The sequence below is a fragment of the Athene noctua genome, chromosome 1 (assembly GCF_965140245.1).
Source record: "Athene noctua chromosome 1, bAthNoc1.hap1.1, whole genome shotgun sequence".
In the NCBI taxonomy this organism is placed as follows: domain Eukaryota; kingdom Metazoa; phylum Chordata; class Aves; order Strigiformes; family Strigidae; genus Athene; species Athene noctua.
The window spans coordinates 166,265,266-166,287,587 of record NC_134037.1 but is presented as its reverse complement, the minus strand read 5'-3'; the positions used below and the strand labels follow the sequence as shown (position 1 = coordinate 166,287,587).

At 43.3% G+C, this 22,322-nt stretch overlaps 1 protein-coding gene across 2 annotated transcripts in view; it reads right to left on the bottom strand.

The window, feature by feature from the left end:
* The window catches only part of BACE2 (beta-secretase 2), a 48,779-nt gene extending 33,591 nt beyond the window's left edge, over positions 1 to 15,188 (bottom strand). For both annotated transcript variants that reach the window (XM_074929223.1, XM_074929233.1), the window contains exon 1: positions 14,863 to 15,188. In XM_074929223.1, coding sequence (XP_074785324.1) covers positions 14,863 to 15,174 — 312 coding nt within the window. In that variant the 5' untranslated portion in view covers positions 15,175 to 15,188. The remainder of the gene's footprint in view (positions 1 to 14,862) is intronic.
* Positions 15,189 to 22,322: the final 7,134 nt, after the last annotated feature.

Sequence of the window (22,322 nt, the reverse complement as noted above, 5' to 3'; positions counted from 1 at the left end):
CATGCAGCCAAGATAAGAGAGGCATTGTGAGAAAGACAAATGGAATGGAGATTAATGATTTTCTAATGTTATTTGTTCAGCAGGTGGTGCCCACGTTTCACTGTAACGTCACACTGGGGATGCAGATGAAGGTGATTTATTGGAGCATGGAAACTTGGCAAAACCAGGAGGTCAAGTATATCACCAAAGATAATTTCTGCTTTCATAAAAGCAGAAGTTTGCCACAGAAGATATGGTGTGCCTGCAGGTTGTAGAGTAAGCAGGAGAACAAGTGACAAATGGAGGCTCTTTAGGGCAGGAGCAGATCAAGTCCACCAGAGCATGTTTGGCATTTGCTGTCATTCCCCTCACCACATTCCCAGCTGGTGTCAGGATCTGGGATTTGATCCCCTATCTATACTACCTTTACATTCACTCTCTCCCCCAGCCACCTAAAACACTCAGCTATCTCTGGATGCCCTCACACCTGCACTGGGCCCAGCAGAAGACTTTTGCCCTCAATCTTTTCACGATCTGTACTGCTAGACTGGGAGGAAAGGTTTTTTTTTTCCCCTTTCTGAAAAGTGATAATCTCTTTCTTTGCTAGAAGATTACAAAGTACTATCTGGATTAGCCAATCTTTCCATGCTTAAGAGCACTGGATGCTTCTGTAGTTGAGATTTGTATTAAAAACACAAATGCTAAAATGACTGATTGCTCTGAAGTATAAACTTGCTAAACTAAATTGTGAGTTGAAATATGAGCATCTGACTCTGGGACTGATGAATAGTCATTTTGAAGAGAAATATTACAGGAAGTTCTTTATATATATTATCATTTTGACAATAAGGGAAGGCTATTATGGTTTAAAGACAAAAAAAATAGTCAGCCAATCAATCCTGGTAACAAAACAAAATATCTGTTCTTCATTTCTGCGCTCTCCTTTCTGTCAATGCCTTCGGTTCTCTAAACATTAGCATTCTTTCTGCACATGCCGTCTCATATGGTATCTTATTTTTCAGGCTGAAATTTATTTGCTGTGTCTAGATTTATCATACAATACATCCATCCTATTCATGCTATATGAACATGCTTTGCTGTTGAACATGAGCTATTACTTGCTTATCTTAGAGCTGTGTGAATCGTAGCAATTTTGTCTCATTGCCTTTTCAGAAAAGATTAACCTTTTTTCCTTTTTTTTTTCCCCCAGATACAAATCCCTCTCCCATATCACACCCTATAGCTGACAAAAAACTAGGTGTGTGAAGCAACCCTCCAGTTCACATAAACCAGCTACAGCTGAAGTCATGACCTGCTCTGGACACTGGGTTTTAAGGAAAATCTGGACTAGTTAGAGAAAGTTCAATAACAATAATCTAGAGGTTTAGGTAAATCTCACATGTAAATAAACACTGAAGGTCTTGAACTGGTTTGAGAAGACTGAGGAAAACTGTGATAGTCTTTTAACAGATGCATGGTTGCCACAGAGATGCCCTCAGAGCTGCACCTTTCAGAAAAAAAAAGGGTTGCATGTGAACCAACTCATATCTTCATCAGCCTTTCCCAGTGTTGCCAGCAATGCACATTAACGTCAAGTAGACTATTAGTTCTTACCAAGAGCATCAAGGCACCCAAGTGCTCACAAAGTTGAGTGAGGAAAATCCAGATATTCTCTATATTTATAGTAAACATGTTCTTGAATTGAAAGATTAATGAGTACCTAGATAAATCGAAGATTAAAAAATCCCCACAAACACACCCTGGAATTCGAGAATGAACGCAAGAGACATCAGCTACTCGCACTTAAGTGCACACAGAGCTCTTATTAAATCTGAAAGCATGTTTCTACCTGTTAGTAGGTGTATAGGAATTAAATTCATCAATTTTCTGCTAATTACAGTACAGCACTGATGAGACAGGGAGACTGTAAGCTGAATGCCACTGGGACTAACTCTCACATCTAACTGCAAGACTCAGGAGGAATCCCGGTGCCTACGCAGCCTTGGTTTAGAGACAGACTATGTCTAAGCTCTACGCCACATCTAAACTAGTAAGCCTCCCATCCAGAGGTCACCCCTCCCTCTCCAAAGAACACAGTGGCCAAAGGTGTCCAAAAGACAGCTATTAATTCAATAACTCAACAGCTAAAAAGAAACTGAAGAAATGCCTGAAGTCCATCTCTACCACCAGCCTGACTCTTGGAGATATGCTCATGAATGCCATTACTGCTTTCAGTCACCTTCTCAATCCAAGCCTCTTTCTCACTTTGAAACCACCGAGCGTAGCCATCGCAGAGCAGACCTGCTAGGTGCTGCTTGACAGGATTTTGAACTCTTTGAAGCAATGGCCAGCCACATCAGATGGCTATTAGTCCACAGAGCTATGGTCGCTCAGGACCTGAGAAGAGGGACAGCTTGTAGCTCCATAGTAAATAGAAGGGTGGTGGAGGTGGGCAAAGGGCTGCACAACTGTATTTCACGATACAGAGGCCTGTGCTTCTGCCACCAGCCAGTGAAAAAGGGTTTTGCTGTCGTCAGACAGCTCCCTTGGCAAGCCTCTATGCACTTGTACCCTTGCACTTAACCACAGCCTGTCTTGCTTCATTCCTGAAGAAAACCACTGTCAAATTACTTCAGTTGACCTGAAGCTAAACTTTCTCTGTAAAAAAAGACAAGCATCTCACTGAAAAACAACCAACCATCCACCTCAACGGTCTTAGGTTAAATGTCTGCTACATCTGTTCTGTTTATCAGTAATACTTAGGGCTTGGTAATTCTAAAAAACATAGTCTTATGTCAAACAATTTTAGAGGGTTCAGGGTTTTTTGTTTTTTTTTTTTTGGGGGGGGGGGAGGAGGAGAAAGGGACTCATCATGCTAACAGACTACCTTTCAGAATATAATATGCAAGGAGGTCTTTTTGCTTTGGTTTGGTCTGGGGTTTTTTGGTTGTGGTGTTTGTTTTTTTTTTTTTTAAGGAAATGAAACCAGTCAGCCTTTGTTAATGTATTATACCCCGTGAATGATTACAGTTAGAAGCTGCATATAGTTCAGAATTTCAATTTTCTGAGGCTTTTGCACTCCAAAATTAGCTTCCAATTTATTTTGTCAGGTCACCCTTTTTTTTACCTCTATTGTTCATTAGAGTCAGAGAAACTACTATCTGGAAAAAAAAGAAAAGGCATTTTTAGTTCTTCTTCTCTATCTAGCTTCATAAATCCTACACTATAAAAAAAAGTTTGTTTTGAAAATAAAGCAACAACCCTCCAAGTGCAGTATCTGTAAGACTGAAAGAGTTCTACACATTTGCACAGAGCCGAGATACACTAAATAAACACAAGAAGGCTTGAACTGACTAATCTTTAAACCTTCCTCATGCTGTACGAGCTTCTACACCCTGAGTCACCACCCGTGTTTACTGTGCCATTTGGAAATAACAGACTTAATCGAGGGTCATGTTTCAAACTTCAGTACAGAAGGCCATTCCTAATGTTCTTGAGTGTGGGCTGGGAGCATCTCTAGCCTGAAGAGTGCTGTTATATTTGTTGGTATTCTCCTTTTTGTCAAAGACACCACAGTACCCTTGCCCTTCAGCAGCTGGCAGAAGCCTCCCAGCAGAGGTGCAATCTTGCTACTGTATTTCTATCTCCATTAAAAGGTCTCCCTTGCACCTGAGGTCTAAACTTCAATCTCAAATTTAAATAAGACCCTGGATTTCAAATTGCACTGGAGATGTGAAACCAAGTGCCAAAGCTGCTCCTGCAATATTTAAGAAGCTTTTGAAGGCAGTGATTAACTTTGAAAAAGGCTACATTTTAGAGGTGGGTAGGAAGAAAAAGAAGTTTGCAGGACAGCAGTGAGAAAAGTCAGAGTTTTGAGAAGACTGCACACCATGTCTGATCTCTTCTCTCTCCTCCCCCTGTCAACCTGCTCTTATAGCGACGTGATTCTTTTCAGGTTTTTTTTTTTCCCCCCTCTGTCAAGATGTTAGTTTTGGAGATGGGTTTTTGTTAGCAAAAGTTTTTCAGAGCCTGGAGAGGTGAAGGCAGGACACTCCTGACACACCAGGTCTATCTGTTCTCCCCTGAACAGGCTGTTCCCAGTGGCACTGCCATACCCACACAGCAGGGCGGCTCATTATAATGTCCTAGCTGCACTTACCGCCTGCTTTCAGGAAGGGCTTGCTTATGTTTTTGAGTGCTCTTCTTGAAGAAGGACACTGAATGCTTATACAGTATTTTCCAGTCATTCCCCTAAAACACTGTGAAAAAAACGAAGTGGATAAGCATCATTTTTCTTAGGTTTTCTTTATCCAGACACTGCAACCCTCCCAAAACATGACAGCCGACTGACATGATTACATGGGAACCCCCACTTAGATGCTTAAGTCAAGTTCACAGCTGTGAAAGCAGCCTCTCCCTCCTGGAGTCCAGGAAACTACTGACACACACTGGGATCCCTGGATTAGCCAAGATTGTTGGACATAGAGAGGTAAATAAATCAGCACACACCTTGGAAAACCAACTACGAACTCCCCATACTTCAAGGCATGACTTCTGCTATAAAAATACCACAACTTGTTATTCAGGACTGGACTTGCAGCACTGCCAGATTTTGTTCAACATGTAAGAGTGGCTTTTGATGTTGCCAAACAAGGATGTTTCAGCATGGGGAGTTGAAAAGACCAGTCCCATCCCCTAATTCCCTTGAACTACGTCTTCTCCAACTGCTATAGCGGCTCCCACCTCTGTTCCTCCCTTTCTGCCCGGGATCCCATTTCTTTCGCACATCTACTGGACTGATGCTATATGGACAGCAAAGGGATATGACTGGATACACTGCTGTGGGCAAGGGGAGGGAGGGGATCAGGGGTAAAAAAAGGGCAAGTCCAGCTATGTCAAGCACAAGGACTGGACTTTGGTTATTCTGATTGTATTCACTGCTAGAAAAGTTGTGACACATCTCTGGGGAAAGACGTAGGGTCAGGTAGCTGCCCGCTGGTCTGTGCTGTCTTAAGTAGCCACAGGAATGTACACAGGCAGCCCTGGGTGTCAGGGCACAAACAAGGTGATGCAACTCCAGTGTCTTTATTTCCCTGGTAATTAATAAAGGGAATACAACAGACAGAAGGCTTTTGCTCCCCACTCCACCTGACCTATTTAGGATATTACCATGGAGCAGAATTTGCTTGTCATCATGGCTATTTCTTGGAATTATATAGGAGAGTTCAAATGCACAAACAGAAAGCAGCTTTCCACTCCATAATACCAGGAATGACTATTTGATTGGGGGTGAGGAAAAAAAAGGAAAAAAAAAGCTATTAAGCAATGTCACAATAATGTGTTCGATTTATTAAAAATAAGAACAACCTTTTTTATTCATACTTATTCTAAAATTTTTACTTAAAAATCTGGCAGGGCAATTTAAAGGGCAGACTTGATTCTCAAGTGAAATAAGATATGATTTTTTTCTAAATTCTTTTTTTTTTAAAGCAGCAATGTTCGTCCCCCTGCTATTGGACTCATTTATTTCTCTCTCCTCCTCAAACATGCACACTTTACTCTTTACCCTGGCTAATACTGTAGAGGCAGCAGCTCTGGGAAATGAACTAGCTTCGCCTGTGGCTCATACATCATTACAATTGTTAACCAAGTTCCACTATAAAAATCTTTATTACACAGGAGAACAGAGGCATGCAGGAACACAGCTTTATTTTCAGATACCAAGTTGAGTTTGTAGGGTGAGAAGTTAAAAGACTTTTTTATGCTCTCAGGTTGACAAAGGCTGCTGCTACACACTGCAACAACACACAGAAGACAGCTTCCTACTATCCATTCCTCCGCATATCAACCTGTATGTAGGAGTAAGCTATCTTCTACTTCTGCCAGGGGTTACAAACCCATTGTGTTATGATGGTACCTCAAGTCCTACAGCATCCCAGGGCTCTGACATGTCACGCACTATGAGGAAGGTAGCAAGTACAGCCACGTTGTTGCTGACACACGAGCTGATAGTGCTCAGGCCACTGGAATTGTGAAATTTTGCTCATTAGCAATAACAAACGTCATGCATGCCTGCCATGGAGAAAGTTTCCAAACCTGAACAAAAACGTGCAGGTAGTATCACTAGTATTTGGTCACTTGACAAGAAAAGGTTAACCCAAAGGCTCAGCAGAGTGCCAATGAAAGTTAACTTTAGCTGGAACATGTAAGACATGCCAGCATTCATAACTACAGCTGCAGAGAAAATTTCTGAACTCCCCCCCCCCATATATTATTTATCTCAGCAGTCCAAATGCAAAAACCTGGCACTTTGGATCACGCAAAATGTTTGTGTTATTCCCTGAAGGACTCTGCATCCATGAAGTAATGAGAAGATTATTCTGTGACAGATAAACTGAAGCACTGCGACTGCATTAGATGTTATCTGCTACAGCACTTCTCAGACCTTTGCAAAGTGTGACCACCTTTGGACTCCTCTGTTTTATTTGCAACCTGAGAGTCACTAGGAAGAAAAACAAATGAATTAAATAAAAATCTCTTTAGTCACAGAAAAGAATCAGTAGGACTGATGAATCATTTTCTGACACGCCTCACATTTCACTCTTACTTGTAGCAGACATCTACTAGACAGCACAGTGAAGGAAAGCACAGGTTTTTCCATACCACGTTTAAGCAGCATGGTAATATTGCCCCGCAGACCTTCCAAATTGGTATAGCGTCTTGAAAAGATGGTACAACTGTTGATTTCTTATACCACAAACACTGACAGTCAAGGTTTCTGTATCAACAGGTATCATAATGGAATTTGGGAAGTTTCCAATTAGGTAGAATAAATGAGAGAAAAAACTTCTCTCAAGATTTTGCAGTCACAAGTTCTAGCATATTATTTTGTATGACAAAACTATTGCTGCCAAAGGCAATCTTCAAAATTGACCTTCTGCTGACCTGATGTACTTTTTTCTTCCCTAATACCACAATAAAATTTTTAAGGGGGGACACACAGGAGCCAAGCTTCCATACAATGTCTTAGCAGGTAAGCCTTTTGTTTCTGTAGAAGCCCCAAATGGCTGATCTTCTTTGGTATGAAGCTTCCTATGTTAACAAAGTAAGAAACAGAAAGAGCCTGGGTGGGCAAGAAATTTCTCACATCTGGCCTTGATGTGAGACTGAGCCCAAGCTGCAGCACCACAGAGCAGGTCCAAGGCACCCTCTACAGACCACTCTTTCAGGCATATCCACAAACAAATGTCAAGGAATTATCTGAGAGATGGCCGCCAGAAGGATCCAATTACTTTTCCCCTGTCAAATGGCAAGAGCTGGCCTTTGATGCAAGAAGGCTTATGCTCCCTACCTCAAGGGGAGAGGCGACTCTCAGTCCTTGAGTTGTCTGTTTTTTTAAAACAAAAATGCCAATGAGAAAAAGTAGTGCTATCAAGTAGTTTTAGATCCCTAGGAATGGATTCATTTGTGTCTTTAAGGAGGAGAAGCTCCCAAGTGTTACTGCAGCATTAATACCTTTTATCTTTTAAATAAAACTGGACTAGCAACGACTCTGAGACAAACATTTTCCCTAAACACATACAGTCTAGCTTAAAAGCAGTTTTTGCTAGTAAGTAGGTACAAAAATAAACCAACCATAAAGCTAAATAAAATCAACTAATTTTAGTACTCGCAAGCTGAGCAGAGGACAAAATCTACAAGTAATTTATTTTTCACAATTTCACATTATTAGTAAGCAGTGGTGAAGGGAAAAATAGGGTTGTAGAGTGCAATTACTGTCTTAACAGATTCTCTTCAAAACGGTCTTATAATTGACACATTAATTGTATTCAATGAATTGTAATTTTCACTCGAATAAGATTTTTCCTATCTAGCTTATTTTCCTCAAATTTCCTCTCTGCCATACTCCACAGGTTTCATCTATTCGAGGAGGACTCTTACAAAACCAAGCTCTAGAACATCTGTCCATGGCCACCCTCCCCATAAAATATTCTTAGAAATAAAAAGGCAGTGAGAACAGAAGGAGGAGAGACAGGCAAAATGAAGAACAAAGGAACAACTCTGCTGGAGGAAAGAGGAGGGGGAAAAAAGAGTATTATTTTATCAATCTTTGGCAAAAGAAGGAGCAAACGTTGACTCTGGCCCAAGGCTTTCTGAAGGCACAAGAGCTGACTTTGCTATCTGACTGCCCCTCAGATGAGGTCAGCCAAAAGCCCATCAGACAGCCACGCCTGGAGGAAGCCCACCAAAAGGGCTGGGCAACGTGGGCAGCAGCATGCTCAGCGGCCAATCTTTTACCCCAAGAGGAAGAAGTTTACGAAGCTCCTTGGTGAGGCTCTTGGGTGGTTCTGGGCTGCTGCAGCCTTTGCTGCACAGAGCACACAGCCTCTGCTGTAGCAAAACCAAAACACGTGGTTGATGCAGACATCCTCAAGCTACCTCAGGTGCTGCCAACAGTAACTGATCTCACGGCATGTTGCAGAGCCACCCAGAAAAACACAGCAGATTGCTTGTGTGGAGGTCCCTGTTGTCACAACTAGACTGTTACTAACCCGAGTTAGCTGATTTCTACTAGCTCGGTTCTTTAACGCCTCAATCCAATCGCATGGGTGGCTGCGATGTAGGCATATGCAGAGAAGAGGAGACAGATAGTCAGCTAACTTGCTATTTTAAAACTAAGGGAGCTCATGTGCAAAAAATTGCAAATAAAATCTATTTCAGTCCTGGGCTATTTCAAGTGCTTTGAAGGACACTGAACTAACAGATACAAATTCGAATGTAAAACTTCTGATTTTAACAGCAGTCTAGTATCTGTAGAACACATAGTGCATTTGCTTCAGAAGTGCAGATCTACGTAGCAAAACCAGGTTGAAAAGCAGCAAATGTATGACAGTCCCATCAATGGCAGGAAAAAACACTTCCTTTTTCTGGCGCAGCTGAACGCTAGCTCTTTGACTTTGAAGATCTGATCTCAAATCCTAATCTGAGCAGAAAAAAAAGAGCGACAAGTTCCTTCACTTATTTACACAAATTATGATTTAATGATTTTACAGCCAGTAAGAAAAGGGAGAGAAGTAGGTCTGATTTATACTGGAGATGCACATGTGCAAAGGTATGCTATTGTACAAGCTTTCTTTTTCAGATGCAGGTACACTTGACAATGACAAGATTAACATTTCAGGTCAGACTTGACTGACCTACAGCAAGTGAGAAATTTTCAAAAATATTAAAATGTGGAGGCAATTTAATAGCTAACATGTCCTCACAGACTCAAAGTAAGTGCCCTTCACAAAAATAAAGACCCCTGCAGGGTGTAGTTTTTAACTCGCTCTTGCCAGATACTGTCCCTAGAGGTATCACAGCCCTCTGGTTAGAGGAGGAGGAAAAAAAGGAAAACCCCGAGAAAAAAAAAAAAGAGACTCCTTCCTTAATAATGCCAAACATACAGGAACTCCACATGGGCTTCATTTTGTCCACTGGCTCATTTTCCATCTCATTTCTACTCCAAATTCCAACTAATTTACTCAATAATAGGCAAAACAGTAATTTGCTCACACTCTACTTTACTCTTTCCAAATTTAATTGATGCCTTTGCCTTGATAGGGAATTAAATGTGAGGAGCAGTAAAAAAATGTGAACCTGACACCTATTGCCACCACCCCTGTTTCTCACAATAGATCTTTTGACCCGACCCACCAGGATCTGAATGCATGATGGCTGTGTTCAGCAACCCTGGATAACAAAGCTTCCACCATTTCTCTGAAGGAGAGAAAGTGCCTTTAAAGGAGCAGTTAGTAGGTCTCTAATCCATCAGACCTGGGAGAGGAGCACATCCTGAGGAAAAGCCATGATGAGCCTCTTCCATTCACTGTCACTCTGCACACAGCGCAGGCCACTGCAGCCCACCTGTAAGCACAGCAAGACAAAGCCTTGATACAAAACTCTGTGCTGTACTCAGGCCAACTGCACTGTAATTAATACTCATGTTTTGGGTTATTTTTACAGTACAGGCTCCACTACCTCCATCTATTCCCTTTTGCGAGGGCTAATTTTGTATAGAAGGAGGTGCCAGAATGCTCATTTGTAAAGGCAGAGACCTTTCTGTCAACCCAAACCTGGTATGTTTGCTTTGTCTTTGGCCAAAAATACACTACAGTCCACTGCATTACAGTACATTACTATACTAATCCTGTTGTGACTTTCAGGTCGTTGTCCTTTTTATTTTGCAGGCATCCAACAACAACCAAAATCTACCCAACTCATCATTTAACATTTGCATTTCAATAGTACTTCCATTAGAGGATCTGGAGGGATTTTGATGCTGCCACCTCAAAATATTCCAGTATACCACAGCACTGGTCTTTGCTCCTCAACCAGTCCTTTTCTCAGCTTTCATAAAGAGCTCAAAAATAAACACAAAAGACTCACATAACTATTATTAGTATTAAAAAACAAGACAAGCGGAAATAAATAGTCTTGAGTTGGAGCTTGCTTTCTTGTATTTCACCCTGGAAGGATAACATTTTCTAAACTTCTAGTATCTAGAAAGATGGTAAACCTCCTTTCAGCAAATTAAGAAAGCAGAATTTAGCTTCTTAGGGACTAGCACAGCTCCAGAAATCAGGCCCTTATCAGCCAATATAGCCAGACTAGTGAAGCGATGAAATTACAAGAGCAGTTGAATCTTTCCTCACAATCTTCCCTTCCTCCACCACTCAGGAAATAAGAGCTATCAACAATCAAGGAAGAATGGCTGCCTGTTGAGAACTTGCTAATGTGTGTGTTCATCACCTTCAAAATACCAAGCTATAAATTATAAGAGTCCAAAACACACTTGAGGTGTTTAATATATACCCTTCTTTAATAGCCAGAAGAAACTGAAGGAAAGATAACCTGCCACCAATTAAATGAAAACTGGAGTTTGTGTTTCACAGTGAAGGCCGTTAGACCCAATATGCACGCTGACCTTAAAACTCCAGAGCAAGTTTACAGGACACGTTTTTGCTCATCCTTTGCACAGAACAAACTGCCATTGGGAAAAACAATAGACAAAACCTCTTCATGCATAGAATGAAAAATTGACACTGAAATTTCATAAAGGAGCTGTGGCATTCAGAGCACAAGTCAGATTCTGTTGTGGTTTCAATACCTGCTCATCAGACCACAGCTCAGCTCCCAGGAAGCACATGCCTGGCCTCTCTTCGTAACCAAGTTGCAGGAATAACTTTTACCCGGTCTCAATAAAAACACAATTTGGAAATGCAGTGGGACAAGCAGGACTACTGCTACCTCATACAGTGAAGACTAGCACAGGAGGCAAGATGAGGCAATAGTACTTTCTTTGCAAACATTTAATGCAGTCCAGATGAATTTCAAGAAAGCTGTGAAGAACACGGGGTACTTTAAGCATTTACTATTGTATTGGTCAAAAGCTCACAGGAGAAGCAAAATTAGTATGAAGAGAACTGCAGTGAAGATAGTGAAAAAACCCTAAATGATCGTTGATTCAATTCCTCACAGTGCTTATAATCTCAGGACAGGCAAAATAATAAAAGACAGAGCAAAGGAATTCTATCAGATTATTTAAAGAAATAAGAAGTAAGAACAGTGTACACAATTCATATTGGGCTCTTACCACCTCTTATTTAAATCTGGAATCAGAAGAAGTGCATCTATACCAACAGGTGTAAAGCACATAATCCATCAGAAGTAGGACACATAATAATACATCCATGAAATAAGAGATAAATATATGACACTCTTGAATACAATAGACCTTCTTTTTCACCTTTCAGATAAGTAGATTTGCATGTGAATAAATGAGAGTTAATGGAAGTAACGACAGCTGACACCGACCTGATAGCTAGTCTGTAGATCTGATGAAATTTGGAAGGGTACTGTATTATAAAACTGGAAATTATCAGCAACACTTCGGCTGAAAACACTTGGCAAAACTGGATTGACTGCACCGAAGTCTCTTCCCTTGAAAATAAAATAAATTTGACTTCACACAGCTGCTCTATTTTTATATCGTCAGAACAAGTATTTCAGAACTGCCTTTGTGAAATTCAGTTCTGTGCTGTGTTTATCTCCTATATGACAAATCAGAATTGGAACAAAAGCCAAACAGTGTGCCTTAAATGACCCGAAAAAGAATTTCTTTCGTAGTAGCTTCCTTCCAAGAACGGAAATTAAAAAAGGAAAATTTCTAAAAATGCAATTGAGCGGTAAAGCAAACTCAGTAGCGCTCAAGTCTTTCACAAATGCTTATTCCCCATACTGGCACAGTAGCTTTCAACACTTAGCACACACACTTTCAAAGTTACCAGGCACCAACACTAATTGTAACTATGACTTTAAGTCTTGTGCCTCTTCTCACAGGCTGCTCTTTGGTCGTGGTCCACTGCAGCCTTGTTTGCATTTACCCATCCCCTCTCTGTGACACCATCTGGAGCAGCAGCTCTGCCATCCACCATTTTGCTCCGACAGCACAGAAGCGAAGCCATGCTGCTCTGCAGCTCTTCTTCATTGCCAGTTTCCTTCTTCTTCCTTAGCAAAGCGTCAGGGCAGTGCTACCCCCTGTGTGGGCTTGGCAGTCCTGGAAGAGGCCTGGGTGAGGAAGGGAGTTAGCTTGGGTGAAGGTCCCCTGCCGGAGGGGTGCAAGAGTAAAGGAAGGTGTCCAAGCATCACTTTGCACTGCAGCTTCTAACTTGAGGCAAAGTCAGATAGGGAGGAGCATTAAATCAATAAATGACAACTCTCCTTTTCTACCTGATCATGGCCCACTCTTGACTCCAGCAACTACTTGCCCGAGGAGCTTAACACAATCCCAACACTTGGCAGTATCAAGATACTTGCTTTTAATATCAGCATTGTGAAGGATTCAAGTAGTGCTAGCCTGCAGCGGCTTTGCAGCTTTATACTATTCATTGCAAAGCACAAAAACAAGTACACATTTGTGATCTTTAAGTCTTCCAGTTTCAGACAGGGAATGAGATAACAAATTCATCTCCATCAAAAGTAAAGAATAAATTTTAACTGCACTCTACTGAGTCACTACACACCAAGATCTGATTTTGGAAACACAAGCACATTTATAACCTTACTTACAACCTCAGTGGGCCTACTCGTGAATAAAACTTCACATGTGCTAAACACCAGTGGCGGTCTTTTAAATAATTAACTTTGCAAAACTCAGAACTAGTTCAAAATAGTAAAAGCTTTGCAACCAGATTCAGAAGGTTTTTTTCAGATGGAAAAAAGTCACTTTTATCTGAAACCTTACAATCACTTGTAATACAAGTAATAGTAGCTGTTAGGTGTAAGTGAAACCTCCAGGTGCACTGAGGGCAGCACATTTCTCCCTCTTAGACCTCCACCCACATTATGAAAAGCCTGTCATATTTTTCCTTCTCCATTTCTTCCAATTTCAGAATCCCCCTAGACATGTACGGAGATGATATGCTTGATAGCCACTTTTTCTACCTAAAATTATTTTTTTCATTTAAGACATACTGAATTGGATTATTAGTCCAATCAAATCTGGTATCATGATTCTGGCAGAAACCAATATTGAATGTTCCCTGGAGTATGCAGCACACACAACGCCACACTAATAGAACTAGTCAAATATGCAGCACACAACACAAAAGAAAAATTATTTCATGGCCTCTGTGGCTATTCTGTGATTCTATTGGGCCACACCTTGATATATCAGACATAGATAGCTCTTTTTTTTAAAAAAAAAAAAACCACAAAACCCAAACCCTCAATTTATTGATCATAAAACAACGCCACCCATTCTCAATACACACACTGAATCTACCTTTACATGTGTCAATTAGAGCGACGATGCAGCCAATCCTCTTACGTTCAAAGTGTAAAAAAGAAAGAGCTCACAAAAGTCCAAAAATGTAACAACGGCTAAACACTCCCGGTTGGCTTGGCATTTTGGCATTCATTGGCTTTTTATTACGTAGAGGAGCTAAAGCAGAAGAATAAGGACTTTTTTTGTGTACTCTGGAAAGGTAAGGGCCTAAACTCCCGAAGCAAACACGAAGTTCTGAGGGAAAGCCCCCAAGGCTTTCAGGAAATTAATCCCCACTCAGCTGACTAGTCATCCCCACCAGCAGCCCAGCACCGCTGCTCCTGGGATCTCATGACACAGATGAAAGAGCAACTACATTGCAAAAAAACTTTAGCAATGCTGGTGAAGGCAGATGGGGGAGATCGAGGGAAACACGGTCGTTTTGAGAACAATATTCAAAACGCACGCTCTCTCTGTGTTATTAATGACTAAGACACGAATTCTCGAAAGAAGGAGCTGGTTTTGCCGAGCCATCACTTAGTTTAGCAGGAAGATTTCGAGTGATTCTCCCGGGGGCACCGGGAGGATCTATCAAAGCGCCCAATCACAACGCAAAGCAGCTTAAAAAAAAATATTAAAAGAACAAAAAAGCACCCTCTGACTCTAAAACACAGTCATTTCGGCTGACGGAACCACGCGCTGACGAAAACAGCCTGAATCCGGGCACCGGCCCCGCAGGGTTTCCCGAGCAGCCCCCGGGCCGGGGCAGGGCAGGGCAGGGCAGGGCAGGCTCCCGCAGCCGCTGCCCGGCGCCGGGGCTCCGGGATGCCGGGCGGGGTGTGTGTGGGTTTGGGCCGGGGGGACGCGCCTCCCGCCCGACCCGCAGAGACTCGCTGCTGCCGCCGCCGCTCCCGGCAGAGTCTTTCGGCGGGGGGTGTGGGGAGGAGGTGCTAGCACATAGCACTGAGAGAAAGTTGTGTTCGGGCTGGGGGGCGGCGGTAGACTCCGGCCCCCCCCCCCCCCCCCCCCCCCCCCAAAGTTTCCCCTACCCCCCGAAGCCCGCAGCCCCCTCGTACCGCCTGCGGCGGGGTCCCGATCAGCATCTCCAGGTAGTAGCCGCGGCCGGAGTCCCCCTGAAGATTCTCCACCATGGCTAAAAAGTTGAGGGTGCCCCCAGGATCCGAGGCCAAGGCCAAGCCGTCCGCGCCACCGAGAGGTTCCTGCTGCCGGCTGCCGCTGCCCGGCCGCACCACCACCGGGGCGGGCGGCGACCCGCCGGGGGCGGCCGGGTGGGACACGCGGAGCGGGAGCGAGAAGAAAGCCCGGCTGAGCCCCACCGTGCCGGCCAGGAGGAGCAGGAGGCCGGGAGCCGCCAGCGGCGTCCCCATCCCGGCGGGGGCCGGGGCCGCTTCCCAACGGCAACGGCTCCGGACTGAGGCAGCGGCCGCCTGGCTGCTAGGCTGGAGCAGCCGGGGAGGGGAGGAGGAGGAGGGAGGAGGAGGAGGAGGGGGAGGAGGAGGAGGAGGAAGAAGGGAGCGGCTTCCCCACGCCCCGGCTTCATCTCCCCCTCCCCCGAACCGAGCTCCTCCTCGCGTTTCTCCGGCACGGCCCCCGGGTAAGTGGGGCGCCGGTCGCTCCGGGACTGTGCGGGAAAGTTGCTCCGGCCCGGAGCCCGTGGGAGAAATTTCCCGGCTCGGCCCGGCCCGTAGCCCCGCTGAGGAAGCGTGGCGGCGCGCTGGGGAGAAAAGTTTCCGAAAGCCTTGAAAGGGAAGAGTGGCGGGGCGGGTGAGGGGGGCTCCGTGTCTTCACGCCCCTCGGTGTGGCGGCGGCTCGACCCGCAGCGCCGGGGGGCGAGCGGGGCTCCGGCCGCCTCGGGACCCTGTGAGAGCGGCGGCTGTGGCCGGGCAGGGGGGGGAGAGGGCGGTGGGGATGCGGGTGCGTCTCCCGCGCGCGTGTCCGTGGCAGTGGCGCGGGTGACAGTAGCCGCGTTTCGCAGTGGCGGTGTCTGGTGTGTGTGTGTGTGTGTGTGCGCAAGTTCATCTGCTGTACTAATAAGAGCGAGGAATGAAAGACGTCTGCTTGTGAGAAAGCCTGCGAGGCTTTAAATGTCTTCATCATGCACGGAATTAATAACAGCAGTCAAGTGCGGCCCTTTGAAAGATGGGAACACTTAGGACGGAATTAGTCTCTACACCTCTGGAGTAATGACAGTGCCAGATAGATCAGTATTTGGAGCAGGTAGTCCAAAAGCCTTGAAAAATAACACTGGGCAAGTCTAGCCAGAGCCCCTTTGTGTTTGGTTCTGACCCTTTGCCCCCATTCTCTACTAGATAAAGTTGAAAAATAACCAGCCTAAGTCATACATACTGTCAGTATCCCCTGACCAATTTCCTCTCCTGGGCAACCGCCTAGTCTGTTCTTGTGTGTAAATCTGCTCCAAGCTGCGTGGACTGAGATCCCTCCCCTGCCATCGTAAACAGAAAAGGCTCCTTCCCTCCATTCCTTTAGAAGATTTCCAAGTGTTTCACAGCTATTAAATGAAGTTTCACTAGGAGTTAAACACCCGTAGTGTTCATTCCCAGGAAGGCTGAGCAAACTATTTGCTGGAAGGGAACTCAGGTGAGGCTGTTACTCGTAGCTATTGCCAATTGCCTGCAGAGGATAAGCCTTAAAAAGAAAACTGGAGCCCACCTGCCCTTGCTGAGGAAGAAAAGGTGTTTTCACTTTTTTTTCACTGATGTTTTCAGTATTCCAGCTCTCTGTCACTTAAAATCTGAAGTCCTTGCTCTCACTTTGTAGCTCCTCCCTTAGATCAGTTTGGTGCCTTGGGTGAAGTTGAGAGCTTTTCCCCGTATCCACAGGAGGATGTGGTCATGGTCCTGTCCCTGCTGCCCACAGAACTCTATTCAAGAAGAGGAAAGAGCTGTAGGGTGCTTACACTCACTTTGCCGAAGATGGGAAGCCTGCAAGGGGCTTGGCTTGGCTGGGGACTTCGGTAGAGGGCATAGATGAAGCTTGTGCTCAGGAGGTTATTTAACTTGTGGGAAACTACACATCTTAGTAACAGGTGAAATCGTGCAAACTTCCCTCACTGCATGAAGCTTTTATTTGTCTGACAGGTAGGAATGTGAAATATTGCAGTCCCGGTATGTCTAGTCTCACCTGCTCTAGGCAGAGCTGGAAAATTCTGCTCTAGGCTGATGGCAGCTGAACACCTGAGGGAGTGGCATCCTGGCTCACACAAAGAGGTTATCTCCAGGGTGCTACAGTAATGGCTTTTTCTAAGGTAGCTGGGATAGTGACAGGTTACACTGTAAGGCCTGTCTAGTTGGAACTGAAGCTGAGGGGGAATTAAAATGCTTAGGGCTCCTCATGAGTGAGCTGAGAACTGGAGAAATGCCCTCACCCGCCCCTCTGAAAAAGGAAACGTGGAAAGTAATCAGGAGTATAATTGCATACCCCCTCAGAGTGGTAGGGATGTTATTTATAACAGTCAGCAGCTATATACATTTTGTTTTAATTCTTTTACAGTGCAGTAAGTCTTCCCCCTTGCCACTGTTGCTAAGATACGTTACCATACTTCTGGGTATAGCAATCCCAGTCAAAAGAAGTGTATAGTTTCGAGGTATAGAAAATATAGCATAGCCTTCAAGTGTTCAAGAGAAAACTTGTATATTTTTACACTGTTTGTTAAAAGTTCTTCTTGTCCTGTTTTCCACAGACCTGGATAAGTCTTGTAGTAAATGCATAACAGACAGCTGCTGCATATGAAACGGTGTATGCGTAACCTTTCTGTCCTCACATCACATCATCACAGCAGGGCTCGTGTTCATGCAATAGCATGGTGTGAGCTTTCTACCTTGTCTCCTCTGCTCCTTTATTTACCTAAGTATCTGATAAGGGTTAGACTGTGCCATGTGCAGGTGAGTAGTCCTAATGCCTTTATGAACAATGGCAGGAATGGGCATTAAAAGAGCAGTGTAAACAACTGCTTTTGAAAGAAAACATTATAAAGTCTTTCCAGAGAGCTGAATGTATCCAAAACATTCCTCGGAGGGGAAATCTATCTGTATGCAATGAATGCCACTACAGTCAATATGCGCATTTATTTCTTTGTGCATCACATACAGAAAATAAATGAAATGCTAGAAATAGACACAAGTTTAAGTGTCTGTACTCCTTCTTTTCTAGAATATTTGGAGAATCTTTTCTTTGTATTTTTGTTATTCCAAATACATGTTCTTTGAGTAAATAATAAAAAAACCCCTTTAAATATCAGTCCTTGTAAAAAGGTATTTTTAAAAAGTCATTTGTCCACATATAAATTTGCAGGTGTATCTTGACTTTGATCCAACTCTGCATTAATTTAATTTGATGGTATTGTGGTGCTTTAAACTTTGAGATGCTTGACAGTGAATTAATGTATGTATCCATAACATAACCTTCCAGCGGTATTTACAGAATATAGCACATCATAAAAATGAAACTGCTCTGTGTTATGGACAAGGCATATTAACTAAGTCGGAAGGACAGTTGCTATACACGGAGATGTTAAATCAGGACTGTTGAGAAAACAAGCAGGAATGGAGAAGGCGGCTGAAGATGCAGAGGAAGTGCTGGAGCTGATCCGAGCTGAGGAACTCTGGATGGCTAAAAAGAGATCCTCTCCTTCCAAAAGAGGAAGCTATTAGGGGACTGCTCAGACCGAAGCAGTTCTCTGCTGTTCAACTGAAGAAGTCAGGCTGACCTGTGCTATTGTTATGCAATTATAAGGGCAGATGGACACAAAATAAAGACTTCTGTTCTAAAATTGCTTTGTCTACTTTCTGTGTTCCTACTGTTAGCATAATCAATACTTCAGTTTTAAGAAGACTGATCATTCTTTACTACTAATTGCACACTGGTACTGAAAGAAACCCAGCTGGACCTGCAGTGTACAAATGGTTAATTTGCAGAATGCGGTAGCCTTGGAAGAGGGGAGATTTTGTTCTTCCTGGACCTGATTGGGAAATGGTCCTCTCTGTCTGTGGCTGTCTTGCAGTCATTTTTTTCATGTTTTGGCCTTAATCCAGGGAAATGTTGCTGGTAAGTGACAGAGCAGTAAACAGTCAAGTGGCAGCAGAGGCCACAAGATTAGGCTCTTGTTGCGTGCGTGTCTGCTAGGGCAGTACGTCTTCAAAGGCAACGAACAAACCGGCTGCCCCATGGGACGAGAGATGTGCCACCCAGGAGAGCTATTCCAGTGGTACTGCTAGGGCTCTAGTAACATCTCCTGCACCAAAGTGAGGGCATGGACAGTTCTGGGACTTGTTTAAGGACTGAATATATGCACTGTGTATAGAGCTCATCCAAAATGAATTTTGGGGATATAGGTGCAAATGTTTAGCATCCTTCATCTCTTTACTGTGGGTAGAGGATCTGTGGGTAGGGGTGTCTTCTTTGATCACTGGCTGTGTGGTTAGTTTTCTGAGTGATGATATATCCCTTTGGCTACAGTTGAATGTGTAACATATTGAAGATCCAGCTGTTTTCTGTCAAAGTTCCATTAAAAAACAAGCAAAACACCATCCTTAGTTGCTGCTGAAGGCATGCATTCACTGGTGGAGCCTGGCTGAGCTGATGTCAAAAGTCATCCCAAGAGTTTGTTTTGTGGCTGTCACCCAGTTGGGTGCTGAGGTCCTTTATTTTACATCTTCTTCCCTGGAGCAAGATCCTCCACCCCAGCAGAATTTCACAGGATGTGAGCTTCTCTGCATTTATGGCATGAGGCCCTTTCTCCTGTAGAAATCTCCATGCCCCAAAATGTTTTCTTTCTCCCATGGGTCATTCAAGACCACATATACAACACCCTCTTTGTCCCACCTCATGCCTTTTTGTCTGACAAAGTGGTGTGTCACCAATCAAAGGGATGTAAAACCAAGCTTGTCTACTGCTTGTCCTAGTGCTAGAGCAGAGTGGCTGTGCAGAAGCCACCATCCCTCCATTGTGTAAAGAAAGGAGTAAGAGCAAAGGAAATGGAGGCAGAAACACAGCTGCAGGTCCAAATGCCTCATAGTAAGACTTGTTCAGGCCCCACAGACTCAAAGGGCAGCACAGAGTAGAGGTCAAGATTACGGTCATGGACATCCTGATGCTACAGTACTGTCAATACATTTGGTATTGTGTTTCTTTTGTCTTCTCTTTATCGCCTTTTGTTTGAATCTGTCTAGTAGTGGGCCTGGTGTAGCTCGTGACTATCTGGGAGAGTGGCTGTTTGAGCGTCTGCCCTGCATCTGAGGTAGACTGCAGAATTCTTGATGAATACATTGACCACTCTCAGAAAAGTGTTATTTCTCCTCAGAAAGCTATGTGGGCTTCCACAACACTATTCTTTAGCTGGCACCACGGAAGAAATAGTTTGTGGGTTAGACCTTAAAATGATCCAGTATCGACCTTCCGATTCCAGACCTTCCTACACCACAAACAGCAATGGTTATAAATTTATACACTATGAAAAATTAAACATGCAGTAAACTATAACAGCACTTTAAAAACAACACACTGAGAGTTGGCACATGCTGCTGAGATTACTCAGACACTTTTATAAATGTGTGGGGCTGCAAGCCACTTGCCCAGCACTGGTAGACTATTCATTTATTGTTAATAGTAAGAGTAGTAGGTACTGCTTGTTAGTGGATGTTCAGGAAACTAGTCAGCTTAGTCAAGACTTTTCAAAAGCGCTTCGACCTCCACGGTGTTTACTGGGAAGTGGAGGGGATAGAGAGTCCTCCCAGAAGTCTGGAAGTCTAGGCACTAGTCACTTTGGGGAGGTAAATGCGTGGAGTATGGTTTTGCTCCAATCCACCTGTGTGCCAGATGTTCAACAAGGAGACTACAGGCATGCTTCTGGCTGCACTCCACTTAAAAGCTGCAATTAGGAATATTTTTTAAATAAGTTTGTCATTTAATAGAGCTGTGGGTCTATATTTATGCCCATTCTTGGAGAGACTGAGGAATTTTGTGATGGACCATGTTGTATGAACAGCCAACCTTAAGATGGGAAGTTGCTGGCTGTCTTCACTTTCTTTGTGGTAGCCTGCATAACCACTTCAGTCTGGAAAGTTCAAAAAATAAAGGATCTCCCATGTGGCAAAATTAATTCCTGCAGCCTGTCTTTATAACTTACTTTTCATTTATTTTGGTCCCCCTTTCTTTATCACCCTGAAGCTGACCATGGCAGAGCCTCTGAAGACTGGATGCAGCGGGTATGTTTTGCCATAATCTATAAAGATCTGCAGTTTCCTTAACTTGGGTTCTTAACTCAGTGACTGTCAGCTGGACATAGAGCTTCCTTCCTTCCTTTCCTCTCCTCCTGGACCAGTAAATTTCTGGATTCTAGTTTAGATATGCTGCTATAGTAAATAAAATCAGAGATGCTGAAGGCTGAGCATGAACCACAGACTTCAGACAAAGTGTCTGAGTGACACTTGGATGAGGGAGAATTTGAAATTACAACCATGTGATTAGTAGGATTAATGAAAGATTTTTTTAAAGTCTTTTTTGTTTTGATAAAAGATTATTTGCAGTCTGTCAATGAGGTCTTTATTTTTGGCTTTTTAGTCTTGAAATGATACTTTGTTTATGAATTTTGCCTTTTTTTTTTTTTTTGGTCCAAAATAATAACAGGGATGTAGGTCAAGTCTTCTTCCCACTGGAAACAAAATTATGGCACTGGTCCCAGTGACCTTGATCTAAATCACCTATTCTGTATCCCATTTCTTTCTAATAAAAAACAATCCAAAACTTGATCTCCATTTTTCCAAAATTCTTAGAAAGATTGAAGTTTTTGTGTTCATGCATGTAAAGATAAACATGCACATGAGAAATGAATATGTTACTAACAAAGTAGTCCACAAGCACTGAAATATTCTCGGCATCTAAGCCATAGGGAAAACCCAGTGCATCTAAGAGATGTTTGTAGCTATCAGCTTTGTAAAATAAGGTCTTGCTGTTATCCTTTTGGGCCCCTGGAGACCCCTGAAATGCTTTACTGGGGCTAGGGAAAGGTGAAATGGAATCATGTTTTACAGAATGAACTCCAATGGCAACTGTAATGCTAGTTCATGATGTACCAGGGTATATTTAGCCTTTTGAGTGTTTGTGCTAATTATAAGCCCCAAATGCTACTTAAAACTCACACATACTTTACAAAACTGATAATGAACTGTTTTCAGCTGTGAATGTTGGATTTTCTGCAGGATAGAGCTAAAAATGGTTTAGGTGATTTAAGGTTAAATAAGTCAATTAGTAAAAGGACTGTTATCCTACAGTCGCCTGGTAATGACAGTAAATGAGACAGTCCAGATAAAATATGTCCTAAGGGAAAACACGCTGATTCCTTTCTAAAAAAAAGGAGAAAGATCTCTGATCTTAGAAAGTTTGATTACATTATTAATGTGTAAAATGTTACATGCCTTTGCACTTCAAATTTTCTCTGTCTTTACAATAGTTCGTTATTCCTCATCAGATACAGGCTTATAGGTCTTCTCATAATTTA